Source organism: Camelus ferus, chromosome 36 (genome assembly GCF_009834535.1).
Source record: "Camelus ferus isolate YT-003-E chromosome 36, BCGSAC_Cfer_1.0, whole genome shotgun sequence".
NCBI classification, from domain to species: domain Eukaryota; kingdom Metazoa; phylum Chordata; class Mammalia; order Artiodactyla; family Camelidae; genus Camelus; species Camelus ferus.
The window spans coordinates 21,065,179-21,080,176 of NC_045731.1; the positions used below are offsets into that span (position 1 = coordinate 21,065,179).

Below are 14,998 nucleotides of genomic sequence, written 5' to 3' on the forward strand. Positions count from 1 at the left end.
ATTCTTGGCTACAAAGCACGATAAACACAGGCCAGAAACGCATCAGCCTGTTGGTTGGTTCACTATCCGCCTGGTGCTCCCTCTTGTAGGAGCCTTTATCACATCACCCAGGGCTGACCTGGCTCAGGATTATAGCTGATTTTCCGCAGGTGGCATCACTTGCTGGTGACACGAAGCAGGCACGTTAGCCACCTCCAAAACTCTGAGGCTCCTCCTGGGAGGAGCCTGCAGACCCCCAGTCTAGCCTCTGCAACACAATGCTCCTTAGTGCCACTCCCACCTTGCTGCCCTGGCCTCTAGCTCTGACCAGAACCTCGCTGGATTGTCGAAAAATGTCACCCATACCACGTCTAGCTTGGGGTCCAGATTGACCATGGTTCTTATTTACTTCCCATCGATTGATTGATCTTTGTGTAATCTTGTTGGCAGGAAGGCCATTACCACCCTCTTGAGGCCTCCCCGAGCCGCCTCTGTGTATAACTGTCCTAGCACCCCAGGGGATAGGGTCTGAAGCCTGGAACTCAGAAAAGATGGCACCTGGAGAGACAGGAATCCACTCCTGCTGTGGCTTCTGCTGAGGCTCGATGTGGCCATACAAATGGATCCCACAGGCCCTGACTTCACTTGACTCGCTGCAGGGATGCTCCCACACTGCCCCGTTCCCCCCAGAGACTGAGGGCTTTCTGCTTGTTCCCGAAGGCCCCACCCCCGTGGGGGCCTCGGGTCCAGTGGAGCGTCCAGCCTGGTTCCCCGCCAGCACTTAGGGCTTTGGTGGGGCCTGGAACATCAACTACCCTCCCCTTAGGGGCCCGTTTGTCCTTTCCAGCCAAAAGACCTAGGTCATAAGCACTTTAACTCACCTGAGGGTGTTTTCCTCACTTCAGGGGGCAGTGAGGAATGGGCTTATTCACACTCCAAGGAGCCCCGGTCTGGACATGCAGGACAGTCTGGCTCTCCCCCCAAGTCCTGCAGTTTCCCGGCCACACATGCTGCTGGTCACAGTCTGTTGCTGGTTCTCTTCAGGACAAGAGGTTGCATTCTGACCCAACCCCGACCCCACCAGCGGTGGCAGAGGCAGCGGACAGGCAGGGAGCAGGGGCTGAGTACCAATCGCCGAAAAATCAGGCCCCAGGGAAGCTGGTGACTAGAGGGGCACCGGGCAGAAGGCCGCTGGGATGGGAGGAAGAGGAGCTCAGGACAAAGGAGATGAACAGGGGAACAGATAGCCCTGTGAGGACCTCGGCCATGAAAGGGAAGAAACAAGATGTTACAGCTGAAGCGGTGTGGTTAAAAGTGCGGGTTTTCATTTAATTTATTAATTACCCATACATCATAGTGGCATATTTTTATTTGATTAAAGATTAGGTGCCATGTCATATAACAGGATACAGTATGTTATTATTTATTAAATAATACATAATAGTAGATATACTACCATAATATGTTCTGTTTATTTATTATCAGATAGTATATAATACGTATGTAGGTATTTATATACATAATATATAATTCATGCATCTATATAATATATAATACATAACAATTTAGGATTATGATTAATATATTTTATAACAAGATTACATAACAATAATGATGTAATATTACACATTGTATGCCTTGGTTCATGACACAATCTCACCTTAGGTGCCTTTGAGAAGTATTTATGTATTAAAATTAATATTATAAGAAACAGTTGTGAACCTATCACCCAGCATCAGAACAGGACTATTGACAGTGACATACTGTGTCCTAACCTGCACTTGGCCTCTTCTCACAGGAAGTAACCAGCATCCTGAATCCTGGCTTACCCTTGCCTTGTGTTACTTTCACACACACAACACTTAAGATCAGTTAAAACAAATGAACTGCAGGTACATGCAGCGAAGTGGATGAATCACACACTCTATGTTAAATTGAAACAATAAGCCCTAGAAGGTAGGCGATAGTGTGCTATGCTTTTAACTGTGTATATATATGTCAACTAAACTCACTGAATTAAGAACTACAGCTAGAGTCCAGGTGGGAGAGGGACAGATAAAAGATGAGGTGAGAAGATTTGCTGCAGTTGAGCGAGTTCCTTTCCAGTGACATGTCATTCTCTCTGAAGCAGGAGGGAAGACCATCTGCTGGGAGTCAGGGAAGAGACAGAGGGAAGCTTAGAGGTGTGCAGAGAGCAGAGAATGTTGACACCACTGAGTGATAAGTGGGGAAATGTGCTCACTAGAGAAATCCTGGAGGATTGCCTGGCAGTGGCAACACGGTGGGCATTGATTTGTAGTCTTAGAAACCTGTGCTGGGAGAGCCTGCTGCCTGCAGGCTCAGAACAAATAGAGCTGGGTGAACCGAGATGGAAGTCGGCCTGGTGAGGAACTGAAAAGGTCAAGGCTCAAGGGGGTTTTGTTTGTCATAAAGAGAGTGCTGACTGTGGATGCAGAGCTGGAAGGTGGGGTAGTGGAAGTAAGAGGAATGTGGACAGGCAGGAAAGCAGAGGAGTCAGTGCATGAGGCCTTAGTGAGGGTGAATGAGGGCCAACGAGGCTGGTGGAGAAGCAGCTGGATGGCTAGAGGTGGGCACTTAAAAGAGAGAGGCTAGACCTGGGGTGGAGACACACCCGGGTATGAGCCCGTGGGTAGGGTGAATGGGGGGTGGCTGGCTCAGGCTGACGGTGAAGAAGACCCTAAATGAACATACTGGGTGGTGGAGGGAGAATGAACTTTGACGTCTTGATGGTAGGAGGCGAGGCAATACAGAGCTGGTGGTCCAGGTGCTCCTGACTGAGGCAGATGAGCAGGGAGGCCAGGGTGGCAGGCACTGCTAGGAAAGGATCTGGGTTTTCCAGGTGCTCCCAGGAGAGTAGGAGCAATCATCTGAAAGGGGAAAGTGAGCACAAGGAGGCAAACCCAGGCTCCTTATCAAACGGGGGGTGTGAGGGGGCAAAGTGTCAACTCCAGAGATGGTGGGCCAGGAAGCAGGGACCACGGGTGAAGTGAGGGGACACTCAGAAAAGAGAGGGAGAAGAGTCTTCTGGGTGTAGGGGAAAGAGAGGCCCCAGGACAAAGTAGCACAGGGGCACAGTGATGAGGATGGACTGGCTCTATGGTGACACTGCAGGGCTGGCTGGATCTTTGTCCTGAGGGCTTAATTTGGGGGGGCTGCTGGCCTCACGAGGACACCCCTCTCAGCAGCCTGGACAGACGCTCCCGTTCTTGAGAGCTGTGTGGCCAACACTGTTCTCGGAGGGGCTCTGCCTCCATCTTCTATCAGACTTTCCTGCCCAGCCCCCGTCCGCCAGCGAGGGAACCTGGGCCTTGCAGCTGTTTCCCGTGGAGGGAGACAGGCTCCTTGGAGAAGCAGGCTGATCTTACTTTTCTCCGTAACCCAGGTCCTAGCAAAGCTCCAGGGTGGCCCATTCAGAGGCTCAGATACTTAATAAATTAACTTAAAGCAGTAGAATAGCAGAGCTGGAGGAAGTGACCACTGAGCTCACAGAATTCACTGCCCACACCCCCATTCTACAGATGAGGAAACAGAGACCAAGCGGTGAAGCAGCCTTGGCCAAGGTCACGCTGCTCCTTAATGCTGGCCTGTGTCGGGCATGCCAAGTGATGAGCTGCAGTGAAAGGCCTGAGAGGGGGCTCTGGGGCCAGACAGCTTGGGTTCAAGTCCCAGGTCTGCCATTTACTAGCTGTGTGATTAATGACTGTCCTTCCTGTAAAGTGCCACCTCATTGGGTTGTCGTGAACACAGAGTTCCTGGAACAGCAGGACAGAGTTCTGTAAGGGTTTGCTGTTGCTTTGTTTACTATTATTATCACCAAGTGAACCCTGAAATGAAGAACAAAGACAGCAAGAATTTTTATTTTAAAGGATTTTAAAATCCGATGATGAATGTTTGATTTAGTCTATTCAAGTCTGCATTTGACCCTTATTAACAACTACACAATGGATGACTTTTGAGGAAATGTTGCTTCATGTCTTTAATTCTCACTAACGACACAGGCTATTCAACAGGAAGCAGCTTTTTTCCAGGAAGAGGGACAAAAAGTTAACAATATCTCGGTACCTCTCGGTCCCCAGTGAATTGGTTGTGACCTGTCAACCCAACTCTGGGGAACTGCCCGCTCCTCCTGGGCTTGCTGCACTGCCCCGCGGCATCCAGGGGGCGCTGTACGCCCACACGAATCCAGTCTCTTGGTTCATATCTTTGCTTCAGATCCCTCAAGGACTGCCCATGCCCCAGGGCCCCATCTGCCCCGCCAGCCTCGCCTGCTGGACTCCAGGACACCATCCTGGGTCTCAACCATCCTCTCCTCCTATGCCCGCCCCACTACTCTTCACTTTGTCCTTCAAATGTGGGCTCCTGTGGCTCTCCACCCAGCAGGGGTCTCCCCGTCCTCCACCTCGGGTAACTGCATCGTCCTGCACGGTGCGGTGCGTAGCAAACCCATGTGGAGTCAGGAAGAATACAGAACAACAGGTGCTCAGAGGGGCTGCCTTTCCCACTGCAGGGGCCCTGGAGAGCTTTCTCCCGGCTGGTTATTCACAGGCGCTGAAGCTGTAGAATCTCGATCTCACCAATTTAAAGGGCATCATCACTAATTACAAAAGCAATCATTTTTTCAGTAGCAAAAGGACAAAAGACTTTGTGCCCCGCACCTCCAACTTTCTTCCTCCGCCTTCAGAGGTGATTCTCACTCTCTGGGCAAGGGTAGAAAGCAACACACAGAATATTATTTTTCAATGTTTTCTTTCCCACTATGAAGATTGCTTTCCCAGAACCGATGAAGGCAAGGATGGTTTGGCTTCCCTGCACTGAGGATTCAGAGACGCAGGGGGGGAGGGGAGTGGGGAGATAATTCAGCATTATTGAACCAAACCGAGACATTAAAAGTTTCTATTCTAAACAGAAAGAAAGCAGGATGCTATACAAACGGGAAACCATAGTTGGAAATGCAATAACGAGTTACAAGACAATAAACATGAAGATGGAAAAAAGAAAAAGTACATCAAAATACAAAAAGGTGGTAATGGGAGACGGTAGCATGAAAAGATAGATTTTTTTCTCTTTCTTTCTTTTTTTTTTCTCATTATTCTTAGGATGTGTTGGAGCCTACGTGATTATCAGTCTAAAGGAAATAGATATAGTAATGAGTTGATATACTTGAAAAAATAGATAACCACAAATCGAAAGCATACAATAGAGTCGCAAAAAAAAAAAAAAAAAGAAACAAGCTCAAAATTGCTTAAAGACTTAAACATTAGACAAGACGCTATAAATCTCTCAGAAGAAAACATAGGCAAAATATTATTTGATATATATCTCACCAATGTTTTCCTAGGGCAATACACCCAAGCAACAGAAATAAAATACAAAATAAACAAATGGGACCTAATTACACTTATCAGCTTTTTCACAGCAACAGAAACCATAAGCAAAACAAAAAGACAACCTATGGAATGGGAGAAAATTTTTGCAAAAGATGAGACTGAACATGGCTTAAATTCTAGACTATATAAATAGTTCATACAACTTAATAAGAAAAAAAAATAAACAACCCAATCCAAAAATGGGCAGAACAACTAAACAAGCAATTCTCCAATGAAGATATACAAATGGCCAATAGGAATATGAAAAAAAGGTTCAATATTGCTAATTATCAGAGAAATGCAAATCAAAACTACAATAAGTTATCATCTCACACTAGTCAGAATGGCCACCATTCAAACATCCACAAACCACAAATGCTGGAGAGGCTGTGGAGAAAAGGGAACCCTCCTACATTGTTGGTGGGAATGTAGTTTGGTGCAGCCACTGTGGAAAACAGTATGGTGAGTCCTCAAAAGACTAAAAAAAGACTTATCATTTGATCCAGCAATCCCATTCCTGGGCATATATCCAGAGGGAGCCTTAATTCCAAAATATACCTGCACCCCAATGTTCACAGCAGCATTGCTTACAATGGCCAAGACATAGAAACAAACTAAACACCCACAGACAGATGATTGGATAAAGATGTAGAATTTAGATATAGAAGAATATTACTCAGTCATAACAAAGAAGGAAATAATGCCATTTACATCAACATGGATGGACCTGGAGATTATCACACTAAAGTGAAATAACTCAGAGAAAGACAAGTATCATATGATATCACTTGTATGTGGAATTTTTAAAAATGATACAAATGAACTTATTTACAAAACAAAAACACACTCACAGACTTAGAAAACTAACTTAGGAGTTTGGGATTAACAATTACAAACTACTATATGTAAAATAGACAAACAACAAAGATTCACTGCAGAACACAGGGGAAAATATTCAGTATCTTGCAACCTTTAATGGAAAAGAACCTGAAAAAGAATAGACTATGTATATGTACAACTGAATCACTATGCTGTATACCTGAAACTAACAAAACAGCTGTATATCTGAAACTAACAAAACATTGTAAATCAACCACATTTCAATTAAAGAAAAAGATAAGTTCTAAATACCTTTATTCAAAGAAAATCTTCAACTCTTACCTCTTACGGAAAGTAAAATGGGAAGCTTGAGCAGGACCAAATTATACTGAATGAGAGGTTACATACCTTCTCCAGCACGTGGCCCATGCTACACACACATCGTGTTTTCCTTCAGGTAAGAATGGCCCTTACTGCCCAGGGAGCGAGTCCTCCTTAGACAAGGCCTGTGTGGCAGTGGCCTTCTTGTCACCGCTCCATCTCACCAGGAGGCCAGGATTTTCAGAGCGGAGGGAACACATATCTCATACACTTCAGATCTATTTCCTGAGAAAAACTATGGAAAGACCAAATTCACCTGCAGTGCGGGAAACATGAGCAGGACCCCTTAGCAGACCGACAAGCCCGAAGCAAGATGGCCTGATGTTCACATCAGAACCAGAACAACAACCGTCTGGCCCCAGTTAAACGATCACCATCTCCCCTGCAATGAACGGTTGGTACTCAGTGTCAGGGATGTTTCTGTTGAGACTTGAGAGATCAAAAAAGTCAGACCAGGGAATCCGGACCTGGTGGATGTCCAGGCTCTGCCAATGGTAGAGGCGGCCCCAAGGGGGTATCACCAGCACCGATTCCTCCATTTTCAGCAGGGTCTTCAGGAGGAAGGCGATGTGGATACAGACGCTCCTATGGAGGCTGAAGCCCTCTGGAGGGTTGACGTCACACAGAAGGTACCTGGCAGGGAGCAAAGGAGAGCGGGTCTTCAGGGCCAAGCCTCTGCACAGGAATCCCGGCTTAGATAGAACAGATACAATGGGAATCCCTGCACAGCACATGGCCTACACTCAAGACACATTCAGCAGCTTCTGGTTTGTATAGTGGAGGCACTGCCCACCCGTCTCCATGTGGCCAATTACTTCGAGTCCGGGAGCACATGCAGAAGACATCTTGGCATCTGTCTAACAACGCTAAGTACCTGACTAGTACCTGAGCACACGTTCTCCAGGGGCTCTCAAGCTTCTTGGCCTACAGACCCCTGTACACTCTTAATTACTGAGGACTCCAAAAGGCTGCTGTTTATGTGGGTTAAATCTATCAATAGTTCCTGTGTTAGAACTTAAATAAGAACTTTAAAAAATGCTTATGATTTCACTTAAAAATAATAACAACCTACTACATGTTACCATTAATACTCTTAAGCAAAAAATAAGTATATTTTTCTAAACAAAAATCATTAATGAGAAGAAGAGCAGTGATTTTAATTTCTGCAAAACTCTTTTGGACTGGTGAGTTCTGAATTCTATCTGCCTCTAAATTCCCTGTTTTGTGATATCACAGACCAGGTTTTCCCTGGAAATCCCCACAGGAAACTCGGGAGTGCAAGAGTGTGCAAAAGGCAGGTGACATACCGGCGTTTCTATGAAAATAGTCTTGCATCTCAGGGGCCTCAGACACACTTTGATAACTGCTGCCCTACCCTAGGCGAGACTCTCCTACACAAGAGCCAGGCAAGGGTCCTGGCTTCTTTAATGAGTTATCGCAGCCACACTCCTCCCTTCTCTGTGTTAATGTTCCCACAACCTCCATTACCGCAGATGAAGATGTAATCCTCAACTGGGGCCTCTAATCCCAGAAGACTGCCAACTTTGAGAGGGAAGGCCCATCTACCATCCCTACACCCCGCACAGTCTATTTTGAGTCAAGCCCTAGATAACTGCTAATCGGCAATGACCCTTGTCTTATTCCTGAGTTTTACCGAAGGAGCCAACATCTGGATGGAACTGAAATTTCCCTGCAGATAAACAAGGCTGATAAACCACCCCATTCAAACATCTGATTCTGGGGCTCTTCAAAACCCGGATAAGGCCCCGCTTCATAAAAGTCAGGTCCTCCGCCTGCCCTTCCCGGGGGTTCTGGGAGGCCGCGGCCAAGCAGGGCTACCCGGACTCGCGGTCCCAGCCCCAGTGCCCGAGGGGGAGGAAAGCCCGAGGCTGTGCCCCAGCCCTGTCCTCCCCGCCCCAACCCGCTCCCTGGCACCACAGCGCCTCCCCGGCAGCCACACCAACCCGGATCCCACCCCGGTCCATGTCCACTGGCCCCGCCAACGGCGCGGCCGTACGTTTACCGTCTGTGGGACGCCGCCCCAGACAGGATGTCGGCCGCCGACTGACCAGGCAAGAACTAGTCGCCCAGGCGAGCAAGCCGCCAGCCCCAGCAGCAAGCACCGCCATGGTCCCGGGTAGCTGCACACTTCCGGAGCCCGCTGCCCGCCCCAGAAGCTCACACCGGCCCGCGCAGAGCGCGGCGCATGTAGCCATGGCAACGCCGCGGGGCCCTCCTCTAGCGCTTGCGTCTGTGTCCTCCCGAGGCTAGACGTGAGAGGGCAGAAATTGCGGAGCCAATGGGAGCCAGGGCTCGGCCAGGACGGGGGCTGGGGGGAGGCTTATGGGGCAGCTGGGCGGGGCCGGGGCGGGCGGGGCCGCGCGGACGTCCTCACCTGCAGATGGCGCCGGCCGGAGGCTGGGGCGGTGCTGCCACCAGTGGGCGGGGCTGCGGGGCGGCGGGGCAGCGGGGCGGGGGCACCCTCACCTGTCCGTGTGTGTGGCTCAGCCTGGGCTCCGCGGCCTCCCCTTGCACCGGACGTGGACCCAGGCTGCCGTTGGGCAAGATAGAGGACTGAGCCAAGGCACAAACGGCTGGCCAGGTAGGGCACCTGAAGTGCAGATCCTCCAGGCCCGCTGCCGGCCTTGAATTCACGCTGCTGGGCAGTTTCCAAGGAGACGGGATCTGTCCTAAGAGGGGAGATAGGGCAGGGGTGCCAGATGCCGGGTTAGGTGCGGTCTTACAGGCTAGCCACGGTGAGAGTGTTCAGAGAAGCCCCTGTGTTGGCGGGGCTAGGAATTTGGGGTATGGGGTGGGGATTGTGTGTGCCATGCTCTGTGGTCTCCCCAAGAACTCTCACCCCCAAGCAAGGGACCCTGCTCCCTCCACCATTCACTGCACCCCCTGCCTTCCCCAGCACCACTACCCCTGCCCCCGGAGTGTCCCATGACCTCTCCCCACACCGGGCACCGTCCCTGTTACAGGTACTGAGGTCCTGGTGGTTCCAGCCCGAGGGTGGGGGCTGTATCTGACCAGTTAGGATGCCTGGAGCCTTGTATGAAACCTCAGAGCATAATGCAGACGTGCACAGAGGCCCCTCAAACAGGATTCCCTGCATGGCCCTCCCACCACGGACCCACAGCGCAGCTGCCACACCAGGCCAAGCCTGCTGGAAGACCGCTGGTCCCTCTCATCCTGTTCCTGATCAAGAGTGCACCGGCCACACTGCTGGGTATTTAGGGGGCCTTAGAAGAGCAGCTGGTATTTTCATGGGCAAATATTTGCTCTTTTGGGAAGATTTCAGTGCAAAGGGATGTAGGATATGCTTTTTCTGTTGCCCTGAAACTGGTGACTAGGATGCAAACTTAAGTCAAAACAGGTTTTAGAGAGAGCTGCAAAATATCTAACCCAAAGATCACTGTTCCCCAGCAAAGGCAACACCACCTGGCCGGTGGGGTCCTGGTCCCTCATTCTGGAGGTTGGGGTTTGCACCCTCCAGCTGGGACAGAGCCCGAAACAGCTCTGAACACGCTCCAACAGGCTTTCCCAGCAAAAACGGCCTTTATTTTGAATCTGGGTGAAGGAACCAGCTGAGACATCTGAGTAAATCTTCCTGGGTGTAACCAGGCCTTTTATGCTGAATGAAAGAGCGGCTCTCCACATGCTAACTTCTTAGAACTGAATGTGTGTCAAAACCTTCATGCATGTAGCATGTTGGGAACAGCGTTTCATGGTGAGGGGAACTATATAACTTACATGTGTATGGGGAAGCCCTCACTCCAACCGGCTTTTCCTGCGCACACTGCCTTTATTTCGAAATTGGCTGTTGCTGAGAAATCTTGGTAAGCTTTCCTAGGTGTAACCATGCCCATTATGCTGGACGAAAGAGCGGCTCTACACTTGTTCACATCTCAGAAATGAATGTGTGTTGAAGCCGTCATTCATGTAGCGTGTTGGGAACACAGTTTCGTGGTGAGAAGAACTATGTAAATTACATGTCTATGATGAAGCAATTGCTCGAAATGGGTATTCCAGCGCATACTGCCTTTATTTCGAAACTGGCTTCTCAGAAGACCTGTGGTCTCCACTGCAGGTCTGTCTCCAAGCTCTGGGCCAGCATGGTGACTCTGCTCCCCCTGTCTATTCTGGGAGGTCTAGGGGTCCTCCATGGCCCTTCCACCATTGTTTCTTTTGGAAACACCCCACAGATGAAATGGGCCTGAGAACAGGAGAGCTGGATGCCAGCAGCCACTGCCCAGTTTGTGGCTCCTGGGAGGGGCATCTCCTCTCTGTGGGCTCTGATCTCCCCTCCCCTCTCCCCTACCCCCACCCCTCTCCTCCTGCATTTCCCGATTGATCCCTGGATAATGGTCCATACCAGGAATGACCTGGGAGAGGTTTTATGAGTCTTTAAGGGAAAAAAAAAAGAAATCTTTAAACAAATTACTGAAAGTAACTTCCAGCTTTCCCGGGAAAGCCCTCTTTCCAATGTTTAAGGCTAGTTGACAGGGTGTCAAATTGCCTAACCACTCACATCTGAGCAACTGCTAACTCTTTCCAGTTCCCCGCAGCATCCACCTCTGGCAGCTTGGCCACAAGAGGGCAAGAAAGCTCTTTCCCCATGCCAGCTCCAGCGTGGCTTTGGAGGCAGTGGAGGCTGAGAGAAAGGGCCCCGCCCTGAAGTTTGGGGGGCCTCCAGCCACAGCCAGAGGAGCAGGAGTTTTCAGAGTGCCCCAGGAGGGAAACCAGGCAAGGCTGCCTGGCCCAAGTCTTCCCTGCCCAGAGAGCCCCATGAACTGCTTTGGGCCCCACTCCCCATTTGGGCCCCCTGCAAAAAGGTACCACGGGATCCACACCTGAGAAGGCAGAAGGATGGCCCTTTGGCCTGGGGTCCCAGCAGGTGTGTCCTGTGATACCTGTGGCCACATATCTTCCTTGTCTCTCCAGGTCAGTGAAGGGTCTGTGCTGGGCACCTTGGTGCTCAGGAACATGGGAACAACTCTAAACTCAGAAGGACAGAGAGACTCTGCCTGGAAGCAAGGATTCCAGGGAGACGCCTTGCCCAGAACTGGGGGACTGTGTGCTGAGTAGACCCCTGGAGGCAATGTGGGGCTGTGGGGTCCTCATCAGAGAAGGGAGCAGGTGTGCTTTCCGGGGGTGGAGCCCTGCTTTGTCCAGTCATGTCCTTGTGTAAGACTCATTTACAAACACCTTCCAGTCCACCTAGGGGTGGCCTCAGAGTTGGGGGTAGAGGAGGAGAGTGAAGGGTGCAGACTTAGGGCCCCCTGACCCACCCAGGGAGCCAAGGGTCAGTGGGAACATCGTGGGAGTCTAGTGCAGGGGTGGAGGACGAGAACTAAGAACATGCCAAGTCATGCAATAAAGTGACCTGTGATCACGAGACACAGGTGGCTGTACACCAAAGGAGGGAGATAGAAATTTAGACCCAAGCTCTGAGAACCTTGAGAGGGGCTGGAGGGTCCCAGGAGCCCTGAGGAACAGCTCTTCTAGGGGCACAGATATCCCAATAAACACATTTCTCATGGATGCTTTTTGGGGTGCAGAGTGAGTTACCAGGATCCTAAACTTAGTATGGAATCCCACCCCCTTGTTCATCACGATTCCTGGCAATAAATTGCTGTCATTTGTTCCTGGACATGCACAGGGGAGGTGACTGCTGTGGTGGTCACTGCAGGACTAGAATCTTCTGGTGTGGGCTCTGTGACCACAGAAACCCAGGGGGATTTCTTAACGGGAGCACCTGGAGTCCATGCCTGCAAGGACCACCCTCATGGGATGGCCAATGAGCCCGTGGTACCCAGGTCACCAAGTGACGAATTTGTGAGGTTGCCTGGGGTAACCTGGGGACATGTAGGTTTCTGTGGTCAGCACGTGGGCCCAGCACTGCGGGATGGTCTGCACAAAGAGGGGCCTGCCCTCCTGATGATGGCTTCTAACACCTGCAGGGAAACTGCTCCCTGGGCGCCTGGAGGTCCATATTGAGAGCGTCCTGCCAGCCATGTGGGATCACCTTCCCCTGATGCAGAGGCAGACCTCTCCCCCTTGAGGCCCAGGGGACACCTGGCTCAGGTCCCAACTGTGTGCCCTGGACACACAGAGCCCCAGATCTCTGGCACAGACTGGGGTGTGGTTGTGTCGGGGCAGGAAAGGCCCAGGGAAGGGGCTCATTCAGGGACAGAGGCCACTCTGCAGGGATGCTGGACCTGGCAGCGATACACTGCTTCAGAACTTACCTGGGCTGGGTTTCCAAGCTGTGGGATGGAAGGGCCTCTCCTTCCTGCGGTGCAGTGGGGGGAACTAGATCCATCGTCAATATCAGCCCTGAAAATGGAGGCTGCGCTACATCCATTCCTGGAAAGAAAAATCAGGCCCCTCCAGTCCAGGTGACTCAGAAAGTCATTCAGCAATGTTCGGGGCCCCCAGTTTAGGCTTTGAATTAGAGCTGAGCGGCTCAGGAGGCCAGATCCCTGTCCGTGGCTCCAGGAGTAGGCTTTCTGCTGGGGGACAGGATCCTCACAAACACCTGTGTCTTTGTGGGACACTCCCCTCTGACCAGCTGGGAGGCAGGGTGCAGTTGTGGGAAATGGTGTTTCCATGAGCAGAGGGCCACCAAGTGGTGGGGGCACAGGAGACTGTGAGAATGAGTCCCGCAAAATTTCTGGAATCAAAAAACTGGCAAATGTGAAAAAGTGCATAATTTGTTTTATCGAACAGGCTGCTTATGTACGTTTGGAGGGCCAGGTTCAAAGACTCTGCATCCATCCAGGACAATAGCATCAAGAGAAGAACAGACAGAGCAGAAGGAGATCTGGGGTTTCCCCCAGGAATGAGGTGGAACAGGGATTTCTGCAGATTTGCAAGGCGTCCCCTACCACTGAGCATGGGGTTACAACCCCACGTGACCACCGTCGTGTTTGGCTTGGGCTCTGGATCTGGCCTGCTCATTTATTCTTCCAGCTGAGTTCCAGAAACTCAGAGGGTGGACTTTGAGGGGCTGCGTTTGGAACCTAGTGAGGAGCTGGATGGTCCTTTATATTGAGTCCCTTCAGCCTAATCACCGTAGCTGAATCCCAACACCCCCCAGGCACCCAGGGTGGCTGTGGAGGGAGAGAAAGCCTGGCAGGCGACCTAGGGGTCCCACTGCTCTGTCCCTCCCTTGTCTTCATTCCCTTTCACCCCAGAAGGTGTGATTGTCTCGTGTCATGGTGGCCACCGTAGTGTCCCTCCCAGCAATCTCTCTTCTCCATCAGGTGGGGTTCCCAACCCCACTCAGCCTTCTCTCTGCATGGATGCTGAAGGACCAGGACCACCTGAATTTCTGAGCTTGAGCAGTAAGGTGGAAAAAAAGAAACCAATGGAAACAAAGAAACAAGTTATTGTGGCAAAACTGCCCACCACAGAGAAGCTGCCCTGAGTGGAAGGGAGGGTGTGGGCATGCCCATTTGTTTCCTGTCTCCCAGTGCTCTTAGCTTTCTTATTGCAGACCTGCATGGTTACAACAAAATGATCTGCAAAACTGAAAATATTTACTCTCTCGCTTTTACAGAAAAGGCTGGCCAGCCTCTGGTCCGGTACCAGGCAAGTGATTGGAGTCCCTTTCCAGTTTGGAAACATCTGGGCAGGCCCAGGTTTGCAAAAGTCTTTAAGAGTAGTTACGGAGTTTTGCTTCTAAAATTCTTTACGGCTGTATATACTTCTGAGATGCGGTTGTGCTGTGTAATTCTGAGCCGGGATTTTCTCAAACTGTTTCTCACTTCTTATACCAGACATTCCTAAATTCCAAGGGGAACTGTATATTAAGGAAGCCATGGAATTTAGGAAAAGGATACAGATCTCATTTCCTTTTAAGCATCAGTGTACCTCCATCATGGCAGTATTGGTTATGAGTTATTGATAGGGGAATTAAATAGTAACCAGATTAATAGAAAATAGGGGATTTTAGGTACACAGGTTCATCTTTTCAACATTTTTTGTAATATTTGCAGTTTAAGATGGCCATTCCTGAGAAACAGGTAGCCTCTTAGAATGAAATAGGCATTTCCTCTGAACCATACTTAATTTTTATTTCGTAGACAGCAGGAAGGGTAATCACACATCACACATTTGGGGACGTCAAAGAGAAAATGTAACTTTCTGGGAGCGCACTCCCCCATCTCCCCCTGCTCTTTTCACTGTCCCATTCTCCCTGGAAGGCTCTTTCTTATCTTCTTCTCATGGCTCCAGTAACTCTTTCTTCCTCCTCATCCCTCAGCTGGTAAGGTTACTTTTCTACTTTGAACAAGCAAACAAGCCAACAGAAGAGAAGTTTCACAAGCAACTCCCAGCACATCCGCTCACCTAGTGTTGTCTGTGACCTCACTCTCGGTGCCCCACCTCTTATTACAGGTGACATCGAAAGCCAATTCCTCGAA

The 14,998-nt window shown here is 50.1% G+C and overlaps 2 protein-coding genes and 1 pseudogene across 4 annotated transcripts in view; 1 reads left to right on the forward strand and 2 right to left on the reverse strand.

Moving 5' to 3' along the window:
• The window catches only part of LOC116661733, a 708,679-nt pseudogene that overhangs the window by 181,726 nt on the left and 511,955 nt on the right, over nucleotides 1–14,998 (reverse strand).
• The window catches only part of LOC116661730, a 39,809-nt gene that overhangs the window by 15,423 nt on the left and 9,388 nt on the right, over nucleotides 1–14,998 (forward strand). The window lies entirely within an intron of this gene.
• Nucleotides 6,399–8,789, reverse strand: LOC116661740 (GDP-fucose protein O-fucosyltransferase 2-like). The gene is made up of 2 exons (XM_032474272.1): nucleotides 8,749–8,789; nucleotides 6,399–7,199 (listed from the first exon to the last, which is right to left on the reverse strand). Exons 1-2 carry the CDS (start codon nucleotides 8,772–8,774, stop codon nucleotides 6,929–6,931), a joined length of 297 nt encoding a protein of 98 aa, XP_032330163.1. The 5' UTR covers nucleotides 8,775–8,789; the 3' UTR covers nucleotides 6,399–6,928.

What these genes read in the sequence shown, in the direction of transcription:
- LOC116661740 (XM_032474272.1), bottom strand. Translation starts at nt 8,774, where the DNA reads ATGCGCCGCGCTCTGCGCGGGCCGGT. An exon ending in CGCGCTCTGCGCGGGCCGGT is followed by an intron (nt 7,200 to 8,748) that starts GTGAGCTTCTGG and finishes GCTCCCTGCCAG; the next exon opens with GTACCTTCTGTGTGACGTCA.